Genomic DNA, 22,020 nt, shown 5'->3' with positions numbered 1-22,020 from the left:
AAAATGGGAAGAGCCACATTCAAAAATCCAGATCACTAAAGTGCTTTTAGACATAAATATAGGACGACCAAGAAACAGCTCTGACATTAACACTTTTTACAGACAATTACAAAATATCTTCTTATGTCAATTCACAAAATTGTTTAATTGCTCTGGGGTACTATGGCTTGGTTTTCAAAAAGGTCTGTTCTATTATGCATAGTCTGGCAGATAACATTCGAGAGTGTACAAAACTGTTGCATAAACAAAAATGTCTTTACCCCCTTCTCCCAAATACGAGTTAAGGAAGCTACACAGTGTAAATCCAGTGATAAGGCTGCGTTGGCAGGCCAGATCCTCAGGAGGTATAAACCGGCGCACCCTGTCAGGTTACACCAGCTTGAGGATGAACCCTACCGTGTTTAAAAACCCTGCTGCTCCTCCAGGTGGAAGGATTGTGTGTTCGAAGCGGAGGGACTTGCCAGGCGGGCACTGGGCAGGGGTGGAAGTGCTCAGAGAAGGCGTCTGTAAACTCCTGCACCGTCTTCGCACCCGCGTGTTTGAGAAGGGAGCGGCTCCCGTCGCGTTGCTTCTCCTTGTGCTCCTGGCTGGCGGGGGAAGCATTCACAGCCCAGAGGGGAAGGGTGGTTCTTCCCCAGCAATGGTCCATGCCGACCACAATGCGGTCTCATTTTCGCACCGCTTTTGGCCCCGCAGGGACACCTCTCTCACCCTCCACCCTGGCTCTGCTGAGAAGTGAACAGCTTGAAAGAGGGGACAAGGGGATGTGTGTGCTCAGTTTTAAAATGCCCTGAATTCAGATAAAAGTTCAATTATTTAAGAAAAAATAATATATATATCAATAAATCAATAAATATTATTATCTCGCCAGGAAGCTGTGAGGTCTGGCCTCCTCCGGGGCAGCCCAAGCTCAGTGGTCCCTGTCCTTCTGCTCCGTGGGGGGGTCCCCATTGATGCACTGCCGCAGTACGCCCCTCTTCTCGTGCTTGGCTGTCCTGGAGAGGTCGATGGCTGTGTCCTCCGAATCTTTCTCGGGGCCAAGCTTGTCGGAGCCCCTCTGGGAACTGGCCTGCTTCCCTTTGAGTTCCTCCTCCTCCTGCTCCGCTCGCCAGCCATCTGCCAGCTTCTCTTGGCTCTCCGCCTTCCTGCTCACCTCCATGGACTTTTTGTGCATGCCTTGCAGAGGGGAGAGGGAGCACAGCCAAGGGCGCCGGTTGCTTATTTCTGCCCAGGACCGCTCGGCATCACCTCCTGCCATCCTGCTGCTTCCTTCAGCTCTCGCTTGCATCCCGAGGAAAACTCATGCTAGCTACCAGCCTTTCCCGACCCGCAGCCCTGCCACCTGCTCTCTGTAGCCCAAAAGGATGGCTTGGGGCAGAACTGGTCTGTACCTCCTCTGCAGGGAAGGTACCTTCCCCCAGCAGGGAAGACTTTACAGGGAGAAGGGTGCTGTGATGGCCCATCCCACCCTGGATTTTGAGTGTCACCCCGATGTAGGGCTGTGTATGAGCAGAGGGTAGCTCTGAGGCAGCATTAACGTTAACTTCAGTTTGGTGGAGGGAGGGTGATGACTTCCTAGATGCCCTGCAACTCTCACGCTGGCTGCTAGCACTAGAAAGTGATACCTAACCAGGTGCAGGCACCTCTCTGACACGGCGGTAAAAGGTTTTCCCTTTCCCAGCTGTTCTTTGCAAGGAGGGAGCGGAAAAGCCATGGCGCTTGGCAGCCTGTGTACAGCTCATGGCTGAGGCCTCATTCTTTTCTGGGAAAAGATGAGGATGGCCATACGAAAGAGGAAGGGCCGTTCGCTCCACACCTGCCCCCTGGCCACCCCCAGCCCCAAGCTCCCACTTACCCAGCAGCCATGGGGCGCAGGATCCCACCAGCCCGCTCTTGGCAGAGTTGATGATGGATTCAGGCAGAGGGATGGAGTGCCTCACCATGGCTCCGTAGAGGCCATACTCAGCCATCACGCTGCTCCGGCCCCAGCACTTCTCCCGCTTCCGCCACTTGGCTCTTCGGTTCTGAAACCAAACCTTCAGGGGTAACAGCCAGGAGAGCACGAAGGGGTGGGATTGGGGAGGAGATGGCCACCGCGGCCGGGAAACCAGGGCCCGTTGGGCACGAGGGAGCGTGTGTCCAGGGCAAAGGGGCAGCCACAGGGGTGTGTGGAGGGGTTTGGGGATGCGGACGCGCAGGCGGCAGTGGGAGGGCGGCCGGGGCGGTGTGTGGGGAGGAGGGTGAGGGAGGGCACACACGTGGGTGTCAGTGAGAGAGGGGAGGAAGGGGGGGAGAGGGAGCACACGTTACACCAGGCTGATCGTGACACGGGAGGGTGATCCCAGCCGAAGTCACCCTACGCTCCGCCTGCCCACAGGGCCCCTTCTGCTGCCTCCACAGGGAGCACCAACCTCTCCAGAAAAACGGGTCCATAATGCAGTGACCGATGATGACAGAGGGCGCTCAGGTCCCTCTCCTCACCCCCTGCCTGCGTTTGAAGGCTCAAGAGGTGTCGATACAACCTGGCTGCTGCCCAGACCACCACCCCATTCTCAAGCTGCTCCACAGTGGGGCAGGATCAGGCCCTAAAATGCCATGTGTCCCTCAAAGGGACAAGCTAGGGAGCAAGCTAGTGGGACACAGCTTGGCCCAGCAGCTCCTGAATTGCTCTCAGCTCCTGCCTGAGTTGGGTCTCCGGAGGACAGAGCTGAGCTGCTGGTGGTGAGCAGCTGTTGGGGCCAGCTCTGTCCCCCGGGTCTGCATTTCCATTTGGAGACTGTTCAGTTCCGGGGGGCAGAAACTGAGCTGCTACCCCTTCCCCCAGGTGCCCTGCAGCATTTCAGTGCCACCACGTTCCCACCAGCTGTACACTCACTGGCCACAGAGCAGACGAGCCAGCCGGGCACTGGCAGCCCGCAGACTCCACCGGCAGAGCGGACCATCACGGCCACCTACCTGTATCCTGTCCTCCGGCAGCTCCGTCTTCACGGCCAGCATCTCCCGGGCGTAGACGTCGGGGTAGTGAGCTTCGTTGAAAGCCTTCTCCAGCTCCTCCAGCTGGTGGGCTGTGAACACCGTCCTGCCGAGAGGACAGAACATCCTGTGACACGGTCCAGACCCTTTGGGCAAGCAGCGGAGCTAGCAGCCCACTCCTCGCTGGGGTTTTCCTCCCGAAAATCCTCCCCCCACCCGAGCTGCAGCCCTTCTCTTTCTTGGCTCCCTTGGGGACATCCACCGCCCCGGCCTGGGGACCAGAGAGATAGCGGGAGGCTGGTGGCAGCAGCGAGGAGGTGAGAACGGGGACGACCCCCGCTCTGGGGCTCTACCTGTGCCGGCGTTTCTTCCTCTTGATCTGGGAGGTGGACATCTTCAGGTCGCTGGCGTCCCCGGACAGACTGTCCTCATCTGGCAGCAGCAATGCGGGGCGTGGGGGGGGGGGGGGCGATGTTGAGGAAAGTCAGGTTCCCGCGGGGAGCAGCGGGGAACAAACCCAGCTCCCAAAACCTGCCCGGGGCGGGGGTCCCCTCCCGTAGCAACCGGCGGCATCAGGCCCGCGGCCGAGCCCGGAGCACCGCACCGGTGCCGCCATCCCGGGGGGAAGCGGGGGTCGGGGAGCAGGAGGATGCTCGCCGCCGCCGCCGCCACCGCGTGTGCCCGGGGCCGCAGGCGCGAAGCGGCTCCGGCAGCGGCTCTGCCCGGGGGTCCCCGTGAGCGCTCCCCGCCTTCCCCCCCCCCGCCCCCCGTCGCCGTCCCCGCTCACCGGAGATGTTCTCCTTGTGGCGGCGGGCGGCGGGCGGCGGCCCAGGGGGCGGGCGGGGGCCGCGGGCGGGCAGCAGCGGCAGCGGGGCGGGCAGCAGGCACGGGGCGGCCGGCCCCCCCAGGCCGCACAGCAGCCCCAGCCCCAGCCCCAGCGCCCCGCCGCCCTCGTAGCCACCGGCGGCGGCGGAGGCGGCCGCCGGGGGGGGACCGGGGGGCGGCTGCAGCTCGGCCTCCAGCCCCAGCAGGTCGGTGATGGCGAAACCCTTGGCCCGCAGCCCCGGGACGACCGGCCGCGCCGCCGCCCCGGGTGCCACCGGTACGGGCACCGCCACCGGCCCCGCCGCCGCGCGTCCCACCGACGGCTCCGCCCGGCCCGGCATCGCCGCCGCCTGGCCCGGCCCGGAGCGGGCACCGCCGCCCGCCGCCCTTTTTATCGTCCCGCCGCCGGCCCCGGCTCCAATCACACCCCGGGCCGGCGGGGGGGCGCTCCCAATCCCCGGATTAACGGCCCCCGGCCCCCCCCCCCCCCCCCCCCCCCCGCGGCCGTACCGGCTCCGCGCCCCTCCCCCGGCCGCCCCCGGCCACCGCCCCGGTCCCCCGCCGCCCCCTCCCGCCGTCCCTCCCTCCGCTCCCCTCGGCCCCCGCCCCTCGGCCCTCCCCAGCCCCTCGCCGTGTCCCCTGCCGTCCCCCCGGGTCCCCTCCCCGGGTCCCCTTCGGTCGCCCTCAATCCCTCCCCCAGGACCCCCTCAGCCCCCTCGCCGGTCCCGACCGCCCAGCTCCCCCGTCAACCACCCTCACATCCCCGTGGGTTCCCTCCCTGGGTCTTCTCCCAGGACCCCCATGCTATGTCCCCGTGTCCCCTCTTCCAAGGACACGCAGTGCCCTCCCCAGGTCCCCTCCCCAGTATCCCCCATCCCACCCCGTGTCCCTTCAGCCCCACATCCCAGGCGGGGCATCCCACACAGCCGCTCTGTCCCTCCACTCGGCACCCTGGGGACGGCTGGGGGCAGTGGGGCAGGACCTTCCCTGACCCCAGGTGTCCTGCCACCGGGGCTGGGGCCACCTCGAGGTGCCTGGCCTCTGTGCTCCCTTTTGCTCCCAGATTCTTGCACCTGGCCTGCAATTTTTTTCCCCCTTCCCTTCATCTGTTGATGGAAACGATTTACAACCGGCTTACATGGGCCGCCTGATCCAGGCCTTCGCTGGACGGTCAGATTAACCGAGGGTCCTTCTGATAAAGATAATTACAAGGGGACTCCGCATTAACTTTGCATTATTAAAGAAAGACCCAAATCTCCCCTCGCAAGCTGTTCCCGGGATTAGCAGAACAATAACTTTCATTTAGGATAATTGCCGTGGCCGGCGCTGGGGGCTGGCGGGAGGGGGACCCTCTGGGCCATCACGCTTTGCACCAGGAAAGGCAAACGGGTGTGAGGGGACCAGGAGATGTGGGGATGGGGCTCACACTCCCAAAACCACCAAGCAATTGGGGGTCCCCATGTGCCCAGGATGCAGGGATGCTCGGGGCATCCCCACCCAGGGCTGCCCCCCCGCATGGGGACGACAGAGCACCCCACGGTCCCCTTGGGCACCTGCGCTTCTCCGGGGTGGTTTCACCGCAGTTTTGCTGGAATCTGAGACTTTCACTGCTGGGCAGGGAGGATCTGCCACAGTAATTAGAAGCCATAATCCGGCCACCACCCACAACAAATTTCCTGTCCGAGCAGATATTAGTGGATAAAACCCTAATTTTTGACGTTGTCCCAGAATCAGCTTGATTTCAGCAGTTTACATTCAGGCTGAGCTGTTGGGAGAGATGATGAAGCCTTAAATATGCATATGGCCTAGGCATTTGGAAAGTTTGGGGATAAAGCGCGTATAATTGCTCCTAATCAGTTTATGAAACATAAAAGCTCAAACCCAAGAGAAAGCCGATAGATGCAGAAATGGAAATAGCGATTAAATCTCCCCGCGCTGGGCGAGGTGGCCTGGATACGGCGCTGCCGCCCGGGGCGGAGGGCGGCTGTGGCGGTGCTGGGGGGAGGACGGGGGATGCGCCCGCTCCTGGGATGGGGCTGTGGGACAGGGTGGGGGGGACACGCGTGCGGCCACCGCCAGCTCTCCCGGCAGTGGTGGAGAGGAGCATCTCCACCGCTCCTTTGGACAATAAATCAGTTAAAGGATATCTTGATATATGCTCATCAGATAGGATTAGCTGGGATTAGACTAATCAGTAAATGTTTCTCTGCTCATTATTTTCCAGGGAAGATTTTCAGCTGATTCTCCGACGCCGAAAGATTATTAATCGCTTAAAGAGCAGAACATCAAACATCGCCCCTTGCTCTAATTTCCTCGGGGTTCCCCCCCTTCCCGTGGGCAGGGCAGGGCGCCTGCGCTAGCCACTGCTCCAGCACCCAGCCCCTCCAGGAGGGCTCCGGACAGGACGGATGGAGGCCACAGCACCCTGGCCCCGTTGCAGACCCACGTCCCAGGGGTGGGTGCTGCCCGCAGCCGATGATGGAGCACCCGCGTCCCCTGCGCTCTGCTCCCCGCTGCGCTTTGCAGGACTGGGGGCACGGGGAAGTGGGACAGTCACCGAGGTGTCCCCTCCTCCCTGTGGCTGCTCCAGCGCTACGTCAGGCACCCACCGTGCCCTGCAGCACCCTACGGGATGGCATCGTGAGGGATGGGATGGGTGCCTGGGGCTGTCCCCTTCAGACACGGGGGCAAGCTTTGCAAGTCCTTACAGATACGGGCAACATTTTGGTGGACCCTCCTCAGCTGATGACGGCTCCCGAGCCAGTGGATGGTGGGTTTTGGGGGCCCCTGTCTTTGCAGGGACATGAAACTTCGGGGAAACCCCAGAAGGATGTGCACTCGCCTTGCAGCCACCTGCTGCAGTGATGAGGAGGGGGTAGCAAGGAGAAGGTATTGGAAGGGCCTGGTTTAGGGGATTAGTAATGGGATAAGACAGCTTTCACCTCCCTGGTTTAGATATGAATCAGGTCAATAATAAAGGACCATCTGACAGTTTCAGGCAGCTCAGGGTGGAAGAGGCTCCCGTGCTCCAGGCTGGATGGAGAACCCCTCTCCAAAAGCCCGGTTCCTGCCGCACATCTGCCCGTTGGACCCGCACCGGCAGTCACAGCCCGGTGTTGCCCCCTGGCTCCGTGCCATACTCCTCCATCAGCTCCTGGCAACCTGGCACAGGAGTGAGATTGGAGCCTGGTCCCCAGGAATGATGTTGAAGCCACAGCCTTTGGGTGCCTACTCTGCAGGGCAAGCTCAGCTGGGCCGGCTGGTGGCCACAGTGGAACTTGCACGGGTGTAAGGTGGCCCATGGAGTGGAGCGCAGCGGTGTGAGCAGCCAGACGATGGCAACACAGGCCATTCGGCAAGGTTGGGAGGCTGGGGGGAAGGTCCCTGCCTCAGTAAGCACGGACAGAAAGAAAAGGGCTTTTCTTCCACCTCCTCCGTGTCCTGCTGGGAGCGTGGGGAAGCGATGGCTGTTGTGAAAACATTGCCTCTGACACACGGGTGAAAGGGAACTGAGAAACAGCCCATCGTGAGGGGAGAAGGCAGCAAAGAGGGGGGCGTTGCGCTGAGGCACGTCTGTATTTTGCAAGGCTAAATGCCCACCTCCGAGTTACAGGTGGGCTTCCCCCTGGCGACGCGGGCGATGGGACTTTTCTCAGGCCGCAGCCAGGGCTGAGTGGTGGGTTACGTGTGCGCCCCTGGCCAGTTAGGAGTAGACAGGTGTAATGGCCAAACATCCTCCATTTTGGGGTGTTGGATTTGCAGGGGCGGGCAGAATGGCCCAGGTTAAACGGATGGGGAAATCTGTGCTCCCGGGAGCGCAGGGCTGCGGAAAGTGCTTCGTTTCTAGCTCGAGTTTATGAGGGTGAAGCGAAGGGTTTGCAGGGTGAGCGCAGCCACAGCTGGCCATGCACGCCACCTGCTCAGCGCTGTAGCATCGCCAGCCCAGCTTACCACAAGTGCATCAGCAGCCCTAATTTGGCACCAGAGGGGGGGGGGGGATGTCCCTTTCCACGTCCCACTCCACATGCCCCAGAGACATCCCCACTAATTCCTCTGCACAGATTTCTGTCTTAAGGCATTTGCCTTTGATTAAAACCAGAAGAGCAGTCACGGTTTAAGTGGAGTTTAAGAGCAAACCATGTGCCGATGGACAGGGCTCTCACATCTGGAGTGTCGCAGATTTAATCAAACTGCTGGGAAGTGCCGCACACAGGCAGCTGTCACAGCAGCCTGGAGCCCATCTCCTAATTAATTCCCAGCCAAACACAGGGCAAACAAATGACCATCAAGGTGCTGCACCTACAACCGCGACTGGAGGCATGAGTGGCAATCGGTGAGCAAGCGGAGCTCGCCTCATGTATCTTCAGGAGCTATAGGTGATGTAGCCCATGGAAATCCCTGTCCCTGCTCCTAGGGACAAGACTGGGGCATGTCCCAGAGGTGTAAACCTTTAGGTGATATATAGGAACATAAGGGACAGGGTGTTCAGGAAGAAACCCAGGCGGAGCAAGGACAACAGCCGTAGCTCTGATTTCTGTCTGCTCCTTCAGCTCGTGCTTTTTGCTTCCGCTCCACTTTGCTGTTGTTTTCTAGTCCCGTTTACCTCCCCATCTCAAATCCCTGGGAGCAACCCCCTCCTGTCCTATACGGGGTGTGTGAGCTGGGACACAGCCCTCCTCGGGGATGCTCTCCCTGGCGGTACCCGGAGCCCCGTGCCGGCCGTAGGTCCTGGGCAAACTCCGCTCGCTTCCGCAGCCTTTTGCAAAATCTGGGCAACAGCAAAAGAGGGCAGGTCCAGACTCGGTTCTCCTCATTCACAGCTCATTAAAGCTAATTGAAATGACTACCGGAGCTGGGTCTATGTGGGTGCTTGGAAGTCCTGGGCACACGGCACAGCTAGGCTGGGAATATCCAACTGTGAGGAGCCCCAAACTAGCCGATGGACTGTCCACTCCAATTAGCCCCACAAAGGAGCTATTATTCCTCCGCACTATGCTTGTCCGATTACTTTATCTTATTATTTTTTGATCATTCCTCCAAAATGTGCTAATTAAACAGAAATCATCAAGTCAATTAGAGAAACACTCATTAAAGCAGAAAAGAAAAGAAAATATCAGCAGAAGAAAAACGGCTGTGAGGCTCCCAAGCACACACAATAGCTGCCACATTCATTAAATCAGCATCTCCCAAAAGAGGGGTAGACATTGTCCCGCTCTGGTACGCGCCCTGGAAATGAAACTTCCCAAGCGATGGAGTCAGATTTCTTTCTTCTCCTTCTTCTTTTTTTTTTTTCCCCATGAAAAAAACAGCATTTCACCACCACCTCAGGTTTCTTTTACATTTGGGAGAGCAGAGAAGTTTTTGGTCCCATGAAGGTCTCGACCCAAAGACAATGAAAACCCCTGGAAGATTTTCACTGACCTTCGTGGGTTTTGAACTGAACTGAGATTCTTAACTTCCAGACCGGAAGATTGTCAGCCAAGTTCCTTCATTCAGATGTTTGGCCTTCAATCAGATAATGGCATGACGTGTAAATAAGTTAAAATAAGTTAAAGACCTTCGGGGTCTTTCAGACTATCTCCGTTGGCATCCATAGTTTTAGCGTTTGCTAAAACATGGAGGATTTGCTAAGATATGGAGGATGGGGTGGAACGGTGCGGGGAAGGGAAGGGACCTGCCCATGGCCAGGCAGCAGGACAAGGGCAGAGCTGGGAGCCAGATCTTGCTGGATCCCAGCCCAGGCATCTTATCCCAGTGCCGTGGGCACTGCTGCTGCTCTGCACTCACTCTGGCCGTAACATCATAAAATACCCCTGACGCACCAGTTGCTTCCATGGGAAATCTAGGCTGGGCTCCAGGACTCCAGTCTCCTGAGCTGGCTGGCCCTCAGATACCAACCAACGGGCATGCCTCACCCCCCACCCCCGCCGGCAGCCACAGCTACAGCTTGCGACTGCAAGGGGTGTTGGAAAAGCTCAGGGACAACTGGATTGGTTTGGAAGCCGCCGGTTCCAGGAGGTAAAGGAGTGATGGAGACGTGCAAATGGTCCTTGTGAGAACTGGCTGCTTCTCTGGTGACTTGAAGGTTGATTTTTTTTTTCCTCGCCTCATCTCTTCTCCACTTCACAGCCGCCTTTCCCTCCCCAGACACCTCTACTCACCCAGCCTCCAAGCCACCCCTCTCTTTCCCTAAAGTCCCTGCCCCGTGCTCATTGTCGCGATGTCTGAACCTCTCTGCGTTTTATTCTTTCTGCTGCTTCCCATGGCTTTCCCAGCTCCCAGCCCAGGAGCACGGCGAGCCCCCACGCAGCACCTTCTCCACGTTCATACCCAGCACCTTGCCAAGCAGAAGCCTCCCAGAACAAATGCCTCCCTTCCCACCTCCCCACCCTGACCTGCAGCAAGCTGGAAGCAAGTGGCTGGCCCCGCAGATAGAGGGAAATCCAGGAAAACACGTAAAACGGTGATTTCAGTATTTCTAATACATCTCCGTTGGGGCCAGAGAAAGGGGGATTTGGCTTTATTCTGATCCCAAAGTGGTGGAGAGTCCAGCTCAGCTCTGGGTGAAGGTGTTTCCTAGCCTTTGCGTTTCCAAACCAGTTCAGCCATGCCTAATCGTAGGTGCTATGCTATGAGACCTGACAGAATTACTTCTCCTTTAATTAATCTCCAAGTTTGCTGTCTGAGTGCCGTGCCATATGGTATTGATTTTTCAGCTCAGTATGACAGCACTTGCCATGAAAGAAGCTAACCTAATTAAAGCAGGGGACACCACGCGCACAGGCGGCTACTCTCACTCTTCCCTTTAACGCCGCTTCCTAGATCTGCTCCCCTGAATGCGAACAGGTGCCGAAACGCGGTGCCTCTACTTGAAGGTGAATCCAAAGGTTTCGGATGTGCAAAGAGGTCCGGGTCCCGTTCTGGGCTCGCAGGGCGGCTCTGGCTCTGCCGTGACAAGCGACACCCTGGGCTTTCCCAGCTCTCTCCTCTCGGCAGCTGAGCGGGGAGACGGCTTTGGCAGGCAAGCCGGGAGATGCCGGAGCACGGCTTCCCCAACACCGCACAATGCCTCCGTTTCTTTTTAGACAGAGCAGACAACTCGTTAGTGAATCTCACAGCCCTCCCCCGGTTTAGGGCCGGACTCCCAAGAGACATAACCTGGGGTCTTTTAGCTAAAGAGACTGACATGTGGCTGTCTCACAGAGCCCACCTGGCATTACACAAGCCAACCACCCTTTATGGAAGCAATCCTGTCCCAAACGGAACTAAAGAACTTATAGAACTGACAGAAAAATAGCATCAAGTATGTCCCTGTGGATGGATCCTGCTTCTTGTATGAGTAAAAGGCGCGTGTGCTTGGCTGCATCACCTTTGCAGGCAATCCCGTTATTTGGTGTTAGAAACACAGATGTAAGAGGTAGGGTTGCTATGGCTCGTTTCGCCCCTTTTCTTTGACCCTGCAGGAGAGCTCTTCATGCCCAGCTCCCCTCCATGCTCTCAGGGATGCGTTTTCTGTGCTCTGACACTGCGTTCTGCAATTTTCTTTTCGGATGCGGAAAGAGCAGCTTTCAACGTGCAGGGACTTCCCCTGGCGTACTTCTCCTGCCGTAGCTCAGCCCTGCTCTCACCAGTGTCACTCCCGGGCCATCTTTTTCTCTTCTTTTCTCTTCAGCTTCTTCATTGTCAGCAACTAGTTGTAAAATGTGTAAAATTTCCTTGTTATTATTACTTTTTCTTGTAATAAAGGACAGATTTTAGCCCAAAAAACTTCCCAGTTTCCCTACCGGCTCCTGGTCTTCGCTTTGACCATTCCTCTAACATAGTCAAGGTGGATTTTGGTGCCAAAAGGGAACATATTGTCCAAAACGAACAGATTGAATGTTGCTGACAATGAACAGTTACTTAATCACCTCAAATAAGGAGTTATATTATTGGTCTTGTCATGCTCTGAGAAAAAAAAGGAGGAAGAAACGGATTAAGATGAAGAAATAAACCTCTCCCTTGGGGGATCGTTGTCTGCCGTCTTTCCTTTTGGCTTGAGGTTTCCTTGGATTTTGAAGGTGGAATAAATATATTTTCTTCCTATTTGGACATGGCAGCAAAGGCTCTTGTCTCCTTTTGCCTGGCAGCTAGAAAGGTTCCAGTTTCACCGGGGGAGAGATGCCTGGTTATTGGTTTCCTTCAGCATCCCCCCCGCTCAACCTCCTTTGAGGCTCCTACAGTGCTCAGCCAGTCAAAGCGACCTCCAGCCTCCTGGGAGGTGAACGGTGGCAGCAGAATCCCTGGGGAATGCCATTCCCTCTGCTCTTGTCTCCCTGCCCAGCCCAGGGCAAGGAGCTTCTGTGCCAGCCCCATTTTGGGGTGCTCACTGCCCTGGCTCATCTTTGGGGGCAGACACAACCCACCTGGGAGGGGACCACTTCTGAGGGTGTCCTACCCCACTGCCCCTTACTTTTGTTGGTCAAGGGAGGTCATCTTCTCCCTCTACTCTGCCCTGTGAGGCCACATCCAGAGTACTGTGTCCAGTTCTGGGCCTCCCAGTTCAAGAAGGACAGGGAACTGATGGAGAGAGTCCAGCAGAGGGCTACAAAGATGATCAGGGCAATGGAGCACCTCTCTTCTGAGGAAAGGCTGGGGGACACGGGTCTGTTTAGCCTGGAGAAGAGAAGACTGAGAGGGGATCTCATCAATGCTTATCAATATCTAAAGGGCGGGTGCCAAGAGGATGAGGCCAGACTCTTCTCAGTGGTGCCCAGCAACAGGATAAGGGGCAACGGGCACAAACTGGAACATGGGAAATTCCATCTCAACACAAGGAAAAAAATTCTTTCCTTGGAGGGTGGCAGAGCCCTGGCACAGGCTGCCCAGAGAGGTGGTGGAGTCTCCTTCTCTGCAGACATTCAAAACCCGCCCGGATGCATTCCTGTGCCACTTGCTCTGGGTGACCCTCCTCTGGCAGGGGGGTTGGACTAGATGATCTCCAGAGGTCCCTTCCAACCCTGACCACTCGGTGATTCGGTGATTCTGTGATCCTGGCACCATAACAGCCTGGAGAACACGCGAGCGGGCTACCTGCATCTCCCCTCCTACCTGGGAGCCCACGGGCCATCCTTCCCTCTCTTTTTAAGTGACCTCCCCACTTTCTTTCTTTAGCTCATGAGGGGAGATGTAACGAAGAGCCCCGTGGCCCCACACGCGGTGGCTGAGTGTTCATTTGTGTGGCAAAGGAGATACCCGGGTTGGGGAAGCCCTGGGAGCGCCGGCGTGAGCTGTGGCCGGCGTGAGCTGGGCGGTGGGCCATGGGGCAGCCATCCCCAGGGACAACCTGAGAAAAGAGGCAATTAGCCAGCCCCTCATCAGCACAGCGGGAGCGGTTCAAGGGGAAAGAAAAGCCGAGCCCTGGCGGTAATGACATTTTTCCACATGGGTAAATGCATTGATCTGTGACAAACAATACCAGGCTGTGCCTCTGCCCGTGGTGCAGAGGAGGAGGGACGGGAGAGTTTCCCCATGCAAGATGTGGGAAGCAGAAGTTTCCCAGCTCTTCCCTGCAAGGAGCTGGACATATGTGGGGGACGGGGTCCTAAGGATGTGCCTCCAGCCCTTGCTGAAACCACAGCCCAGGTCTTGCCCAGGGATGGGCTTCCCAGCGGGTGTCACAAGCTCCTCCTTAAAGGCAAGTGCAATGCAGGCAAGCCTCATGCACGATCCCATCCTGCGTCCTCAGAAAGTCCTGCAGAGCAGAAAAGCAGGGTACAGAGCACTCGAGCGAGGCTTGATGACAGAGCGACCCTGGGGTAAAACACCAACCTATTAATTGAGGCTAAACCAGTGACAATTAAATCTGCTTCTGTCCCTGATACCCTAACTCACCACTGTAGCCAAAAACATCCAGGTGACCACATATAAATACCACTATTTAGACAGAAGTGGTGAGATGTCCCAGGAACGTCAGACACCCTATGGACTGGGCATCATGCGTGTCTGAGAAGAAACATATAGGAGTGTATTATTAGTGTCTTGTCATCGAGTGGACAAAGTGGTTTAGGAGAGCACAGGGCAAGGCACACATCCTGCCCGAAGAGCTTAACTTCTAAGCTTTAATCAGAAGAATTAGGGCTTTACTTTGGCTCTAATTTAATCAGAATGAATAGTGGAGGTGGTCGTGCCGTTTCATGGGCAGGGTGCTATCTACTCCGGGCATTCCCTCCTGCCTGGCCTTCCCTAGGCAGCACCCCTGGGTGACCAGGGTCTCACCACCGGTGACAGGCACTGTCCTGATGGCCACAGCTCAGCTCTGAGCACCTCGGGCAGGACAACAGCCCTCTTGGCTCTGGGGCAGCTGCCCGGGCTGGCTTTGCTCTCCCATTGCAGGCTTAGCTCTAGGTGGGCCCCCACAGGGCTGTCTAAGGTCTTGGCTACCTGGAAACACGTGCGTGCATCTGATGGCAGCTCCAGCAGGTCTCCTACGTCTCTGCTCACTCAGCACTGTCCTTTGGCCTGGAGCCATCAGGAAACGGCCCCTGATGGTCGTTTTATTGCCAGCTGGACTGTAGCCTGGGACCTGGTTTAGCCCAGCTTCCAGCACCCATGCGGTTGCGTGGCTGAGCCGTGGGCGTAGCGGAGTTGGACCAGGTCTCCCAGCAGAAATAGCGAGCATAAAGAAAGGAGGTTTGTTCCTTTCGTGGCAGGTCTCTCCACCCGTGACATGGGGGTGGCAGATACCTTGGCAGGCCAGGACCTGTGCACGGGGAAAGGACCGGGGGCTAAACCCAGGGTAGGCATCGCGCTTTCCCCCGACTCAGCACCTGCCTCACCCACCACATCATCATGGGATCACTTTTCCTTCCTTTTTAACTGCAAAATGGCACTCACTTCAGGGGGTGACATTTCACCTGGCAAGCTCCAATTCAAGGCAAAGAGCCCCAAACCGTGACTGGTTAAAGGAAACTGCCCCGTCCTTCTGATGCGAGCCGCAACGGGCAGAGGGCTTTTGTCGCTCACCTCTTCCCACCTTCATTTTTTTTGACACTCCTTTCTGTTTGCTTTTGCGCAGGAGCAAGCAGATCCCACCGCAAAGCCGGACCCTGGATGCCCTGGGCATGGTGCCACCCTGCCGCTCTCCTCCCTGTCCCGAGCAAATTCCCGACCGCGGAAGCAGGCAAATACCAGCCACATGCACTGGATGTGACCCTCGTCCCAGCACCTCGCGCTCCTCCTTGCTGCGTTTCCAGCCCACAGAAGTGGCTCGGATCTTCCTGAGCAAAATCTAATCAGGCCTGTGTAAAAAAAAAAAAAAAAAGAAAATGGAGGGGGGAAAGAAAAGCCCCGATCATATTTTTAAATAATACCAAAAAGCTGCAAGTATTTGGTCGGCCTGCTTGTTCTTACTGCCTGGGATCAGCCCGATTATTCAGGGATTCATTTTTATTTCTGAGTTTTATTTTTTCTCATTTAACAGCTGCACATTAATAAAAACTCCATTTATTGGAGGATTTGGCTGGGATTGCTATAATAAAATAGAAGGATTTGTGCTGGGCACTAAAAGAACTCTCTGCAAAAAGTAGTGTTTTTCCAGTGATTAGGAGCGCCGGAACATATTGTTTTGCTGTGTAGCCCCGTCACTGCCGAGGACGGTGACAGATGTCTTGTGTTAATGTTGAATGATTAAATGCCATTTCTGAAGCCACTCCCTAGCTGTGTAGCACGGTGCTGCTTCACCCACACAATCTGCCTTCAATCTGTTCCCTTCGCCGAGAGCATCCCGCCTTGCTGACTGTCAAGAAGCCCCCATCACAACCCGGGCTGCATGTCGTGCCCCAGGGCCAGCCTACGTCCAGCCACTATCCGGACATCAGCCTTTCAGTCACCCTACGAGGACCAGGCTGACCACCACTGCAGCTCAGAGATGGCGGACGTGGCCAGTGGAAGCAGAGAGACAAGTACAGCTCCTGAGCTGCTCCTCCTGTCGTGGTGCCCTTCACCCATGCGGCCAGTGATGATAGGTTTGGTGGGAAAGCTGGGGCCAGCCCAAGACAACGCTATTTCCAGCTCTCCCAGCTCTGCTAAAAGAGGGGATCTGTCCCTGCACGCTTGCCTGTCTTCTAGCCATAGGCCACTCCTTGTGTCAGCAGGGTCTTCCTTGATCTCATTTTTAACCATTGCCTTTGAGCAGGGCAAAGAACATCCCAATCATGGTTGTCTACACAGCCATGTCCAGCTGCACCGGGGGCTCCACAAGCCCTCTACCGCTGGCTTACTTGCTTTCCAGTGCCCCAAACCCATCTCTCTTCACTCTCTTACTCTGCTAAACCACCACAGCCCACAAACCGCATCCTGCTCTGCCCAAAACTGGGTAGGTAACTCAGCTCTGGGGAAAAAGAGCCTCTGCCCAGGAGAAAAAGATGGGCAGACCAGCAGCGAGGTGGAAACGTTGGCTCACTCCTGTCCACCCAAAATTTAGCAAACAAACAGCGCTGCTCCTCTTCTAAAAGCCTGCTCTCGCCTGGGCAAACACACACAGAGATACCCAGAGAGATGCACGCGCGCCCACACACACACACACACACTCACACTCACACACAGAGATCCTTGATCAGAACATCTGTATCCTCTGGAAGTATGTTGTCTTCGCAAAACCATTATCTGTTTGGCATCTGTTGCAATGACCTACTCCAGCGACAAGTCGCGCGCGCGCCACTCCCGAGCCACACGCGCACACGCGACATCTGAGCCCCAACGCGGCGCAGAGGACAAATAAGGTTGTTTCCCCAAATAGAGCTGATGTGGTGGGGGGAAGGGAGGAGCCGGCTGGGGAAAATCTGTCCGTTCACATGCATTCCCACATGTCGTTACAAGTCCTGTCAGTCAAGGAGAAAACATGGCAGGGGGCATTTGAGCAAGCCGGGAAGTGCAGAAAGACGTTAAGGAAGGGGATGCCCCCTTGGGAAGCCAAGCCAAGATGGTGTGACTGCGCCCGTTCACGCCATCTGCAAACAGCACCCTTCTGCCCCGCTCCCTTCCCTCCTTCCATCCCACGACCAAGTGCCACCGAAGATGTTGTCCCCCTGGCTGCAGCGACCCGGCGGCACAAGGCATCTCTTCTGCAAAGCACAAGAAGGTGGGAGGACAAGGTGGTGCCGAACGGCAAGAGGCCCAAATTGACTTATTTCTACCACCTCTCCTTTAAAAAAATATGAAACCTGCTGTCGCTCGCTAATCCATCAGCCTGACAGGTCAAGTAAAAGCAGGTTGCCCACTCGCTTTCACTTCTCCCCCAACTTAATCTCTGTGCTAAATTACAAGTTGATAATGGGTTCCCATTAATTATTGATTTTCCAGATAATACTTGTTAAAGTAGAATTAACGCTATTGTTTCTGAACAAATACTGCCCAAATACTGTGTTTAGCGGGCTTGTAATCAGCTTTACCCACTTCTCCTCTAATCTGATTGAAACAGATTTCCTACCAAATCTTTTTTATCATTTTGTTGATATTAAAAGGTCACATATTTATGCCTGCCCAAAAGTTTAATTTAAGTTACTGCAATTGATTATCATGCCGTGTTCGTGCGTGAAACAGCAGAGTGCTGATGGACGCAACTTTAATTTAGACTGGGAATGAAGAAGCAGAGAGAAAGCTGAAGACGTACACTTCCTACGGCGTTCAGTGAGTGATGTTAGGCATTGTACATTTTAGCTTATTTTCCCAAGCCCTATATTATGATTCTGTTCATCATAATACCTTTTGACCCGCTGCATTTACTCCATCATAATTATCCTTTAATACTCTTATAAATGAACTTTTAGCTTATCTTCCATTAATTCTCAGAACAAGCAAAGCGCACACGTAACAAACAAAGCCATCTAAATAAAGTGTTTAACCCTTTTGATGGCTTTCCCCGATTATTCAAAGGCGGGCTGCGCGTTTCAGAGGTAGGTGGCTTAATTACACTTCCTCTCATGAGGTGCAGAGCGCGTGATGGCGTTTCAGCCCCTCTTCAAGCCAAGCCCCGTCGGACGACTCTCTGAAAAGCAAAAGCAAGGAATTAAAACCAAAGCAAAACTATCCGGCAGGAGCACCACAGGTCAGACTGGGATTTCTCCAGGGTTGGGCGGCCGCCCAAGCCGAATGGCACACCGGACCTGAGTTGAGCTAGTTAGAAAGGGAAGATGGACACGACTTGTCTCAAGCCATTGAGAGGCTTCAATTCAATTTCCATCCCAGCCACGAGCTCTCAGCGAGCCCTTGGACAACTCAGCTCCCTAGGATGTGGAGGGAATATCCCTGCCATGTTTGCCTTGTGTGCCTGCAACTTGAGCAGAGATTGTATTTCAGAACACAGCCATCAAAAAGCCCACAGTACTAAAAACTATATCATCTCCCACCTTGTTTCTCCTCCATGGCCGTGCACAAGCCATGGTGGGAAATGGGTCGTTCCATTTACTGCGTTTCAGAGTTCGGCACGTAATCACATCTCAGCTCTGGTCTCAACAAAAGTTTCTATAAATACAAATATGCCAGGAATAGGATATCTGGAGAGCACAAAGACCAGCACTGGTTTGCATCTGTATCTGGGTGCAGGCGAGACCCTGCAGACTGGGCTGGAGACACCATCTGCCAGCAGAGTCCTCCTTGTCCTTCATAACCCAAGAAGGGACGAGAGTCTCTGATACTCCCGGCGCCTTGGGCACCTGCCACAGAGCCGGCATGTCAGGCTCTCTCAAACTCTTCTGCAGATGGCAAAGCTGCACCCCATCTCTGCCGTGACCTGATTTCCCTCATCCACCTTGCGACGAGCGCGAGGTAGCTGGCACTGGTCAGTGCCTGCCTCCCGAGGAGGGGGTCAGGCGCCCGGGCACCTACCGCCCAGACAGCCCCGCTGCCCGCGCATTTCTGAGTGTCCCAGGCGGGGACGAGATCAGCCAGGGATCTGTGGCACAACAAGGGGTCACCTCCTCGGCAGGAGATCGCAATGCAATCCCAACTGCTCTTGCCACCATCATTCCCGTCTTCTTGCTGCCGTTATTTATTATTAGCGTGACAAGCAAAGCAAGAGAAGGTCCCTTTCCCAAAGACTTTACTAAACCTGGACACACAAGGGCAGAGAAATGGAGCATTATTTTCCCCGAAGGTGTCGCGACACAGAGGTTAAGGATCTGATCCAACACAGGCTTTCACTGCCCGGGGCTCAGACTTCAGATTTCTACGTGCAACCCTGCAAAGCTAAAACACCTTCTCAGCAGCTGGTCAATGGTCAGCCCGAGCAGCCGCACATTCTCCCAGGCCACGTGGCAACGAGATCCCACAGGCAGAGTGAGGAACGGAGACGGGTGGATGCTTCAACCATCCGGACGTTGTCCTGAAATGGCTCCACATACAGCAGGGACTCACCTGCTTCAGCATTCCCTTCCGTTCCCCCGCCCATCCTGCAACCGCCTGTTCCAAAGGCAAACTGCTTTCGTTTTCTGTCATTTCATGGCAGAATATCATCTCACCTGCGTGATTCAGAGGTGGCAACAAGACAACTCATTAGAGACAATTCTCAAGATCCTCTTTTATAGACTGGGTAAACTCTGCAACTTGCGAGTGAAAATCAAACAGATTTTCATGGAAATTTGGTGACATTCAGTGAAAAGCTATTAGCGTGCATAATGAGAAAACACCTAATTCTCCCAAAGAAGGTTTTATGCCCACAAGTGCATCTACAATAACCTGGAAGGGTTAGATTATAGCTAGTAATGCCAAGCAGACCTCTAAAGGAGATTAACTCAGGAGTTTTGTTATTAAAGGTGTACCGTTCATGAGTCTAACTCCACTACAGCGATAGATACTAAACAGTCCTAAAAAAGGGTAACAGCCCTGAGCGGCTCTACGAGACAACTTGCCCATGTTGATGCACATCCCAACGAAAAAAAAATCTCAATAAATGACAAATGAAACAGCCATCCTCTTTGGTCCCCAGCCCATCTTATTTGCTCTCTAATATTATTTGCCCTCACAAAATCCTGTTACAGTCTTTTCCCTGGTTTCGCCAGCAAAATGATGATTCTTTCAAAGTCACGGGGCTGGATCCTCAGCTGCTGTGGAGTGACCCGGCTTTGTCGGCTAATGGGACTATGCTGACTTACATCAGCTGGGAATCTGGTTCTTCCCCTGCTTCATGTGGAACGGACTCACCAAGATTATCAGTTAGCTTTAAGACTATCATGTTTTTATGGTAAAGAAATCACACTGAAAGCATTTTTCCCTATTCAGTTTTTAAGAATCCAATCCTCTGCTGTAGCTTAAGACAAACAATTTCACGATTACCACCGGCAGAGCCAAGGCCAACTTGAGGATTTTTTATTTATTTCCTCATAACATAATCCATGTTTTATAGAGTTTGCCATATGAAATACGCTCCTGTGTAATACCAAAGTGTTAATGGCACAGAGTAAAACCGCAAGCTGGTTTGAAATGCAGAGAAAAGATATGAAATCACATAATGCAGCTCCATAATTGTTTGACAATAAGTGATCCTTTTATCTGATTATTATTTCAGTTGCGTGTCTTTAATAAAATGCAGCAGTTGCCCGTTCCCCAAAGCATTTGGACCACAGTTACGACCGAAGAGCGGTAGCCTGTAGCAGGAAAGCTAGGTTCGGGTCCTTCATTACCCCATGCACAGCCTGAGCTCCTCACATCTTAGGACCATCAATGGGATGAGACATAGGATCATCACCGTTAATAGCTTTAAACTGCGGTAGCTCCAATTAAATCATTGCGCTAACGGTTACCGACTGGCAGGCAGGAAATGGAGAGAACCCGTATAGGAATGTCAAAAAGAATTTAAAGCATTGAAAAAGACTGTGACTAATAGAGTCAAAGAAAGTAAGAAGGAAGTCTCTACATTTAGCAAGAGCAAACACATCTCCTGCTCGTTAGCTAGCTTTGCCAAAATACGCTGCTTGTTAAGCTGCCGTTCCCGGATCAGAATGATTTTCTTTTAGTCAATAAACTTTTGCCATTTTTAAAAGGAAAGAAGCAGCAGTCGCATCTTTTGGTGACAGCTGCAGGACACTACCAGCTCCTTAACTTCCCAAGGGGAAATCCTCCAACGCTAATAGACAACTTAATTTGTAAAGAATTTGGGAGAGCTAAGACAGCAGCAAGGAAGTCCTGTTTTTTATGGTTTCGGAAAAGACAAATGAACCTTTTCCATCAGATTAGAAGTTGGCTCAGAGAATGCAAGCATGTTGATAAAATAATACTGCGGCTTCTCAAAGGAATTTGATTTCATTCTGGTTTAAAAATAAATGAGTGTTATATAATATTGGCTGTGCCCATATTGACCAGTTTTCAATCTATTTAACTGCTAAACCCTCAAATCAGCACCAGCCTTTTCTCAGACCAGTAGAGTTTGGTTAACCACCAGGCTGCAAAGAAACATTAAATGTTACTGGGTTTTCGTCACATTTGCAGAGGATTAAAAAATGAGCACTAAATAGCACAGGGTCAGGTCCGATACGCAGACAAATTTAATCACCAGCAGAAATACATTATTGTTTTCTAAAAAGCTACAGCCAAACGCAAGTCTGCGTCTCCATTGAAAAAGATGGTGACCGGAGACAGTCCTTTGGGATGGGTGCCTAAAATAGCTGAAGAAAAGGTTGAATAAAATGCCATGGTTGGAACACATTCTGTCTCTGAAGTGAGATGAATTTGGATAAGAAAGAAGCGAGATGTTTTTCGCCATGGGTTCCCTAATGTTGTTTACAGTAGCCAAAAAAATGGGCTGGTCTTAACCATGCCAAGTATAAACTTGGCTGTTGATACATGGTGCCAAGTGTACATGGGGTACAGTAAAATTATTCACCCCCAGAAAAGACATTATCAGAAACCAGGGCACAAAGATATGAAGCAGGGATAGATTTTTTTCTCTTTTTGTTTTGTTTTATTGTTGTTTTGTGGCCCCTGGGGACTGCACGACGGAGGTGTAGAGGGGGATTTGCCATAGGTCAACTCACCTAATCAGTCCGCAAGAAAATACGTGTTGAATTTCTGGGGAGAAGGTCAGGAAAGACGCCACTTCTTTTGCCTTCGCAAGTTCTGCAATCGGAAAGCAAGAGTCCTTGCATTCTGCCTTCCAAATAGCCCAGTGGGAAAAAAAAAAATAGTCCTGCAAAATTGCAAAAGCGGCATGGGAATCAGACTGCCTTGGTCATCTCTTGCTGGCCTCAC

The 22,020-nt window shown here is 54.1% G+C and overlaps 1 protein-coding gene across 1 annotated transcript; it reads right to left on the bottom strand.

The window, feature by feature from the left end:
• Positions 1–910: 910 nt before the first annotated feature.
• On the bottom strand, positions 911–4,139 carry VSX1 (visual system homeobox 1). Its single transcript, XM_054196558.1, has 5 exons — positions 3,761–4,139; positions 3,327–3,405; positions 2,956–3,079; positions 1,856–2,036; positions 911–1,176 (listed from the first exon to the last, which is right to left on the bottom strand). The coding sequence occupies exons 1-5, from the start codon at positions 4,137–4,139 to the stop codon at positions 911–913; spliced, it is 1,029 nt and encodes a 342-aa protein (XP_054052533.1).
• Positions 4,140–22,020: the final 17,881 nt, after the last annotated feature.

The sequence above is a fragment of the Rissa tridactyla genome, chromosome 3, assembly GCF_028500815.1.
Source record: "Rissa tridactyla isolate bRisTri1 chromosome 3, bRisTri1.patW.cur.20221130, whole genome shotgun sequence".
In the NCBI taxonomy this organism is placed as follows: Eukaryota; Metazoa; Chordata; class Aves; order Charadriiformes; family Laridae; genus Rissa; species Rissa tridactyla.
This window is presented reverse-complemented; position numbering and strand designations above follow the sequence as displayed.

Bases quoted from the DNA above. Each gene is read 5' to 3' on its own strand.
- VSX1 (XM_054196558.1), bottom strand. From the start codon at position 4,139: ATGCCGGGCCGGGCGGAGCCGTCGGTGGGACGCGCGGCGGCGGGGCCG. The intron at 3,406-3,760 runs GTGAGCGGGGAC...TGCTGCTGCCAG, and splicing joins CCACAAGGAGAACATCTCCG to ATGAGGACAGTCTGTCCGGG. The intron at 1,177-1,855 runs GTAAGTGGGAGC...CCCCTCTGCAAG, and splicing joins CTGCGCCCCATGGCTGCTGG to GCATGCACAAAAAGTCCATG.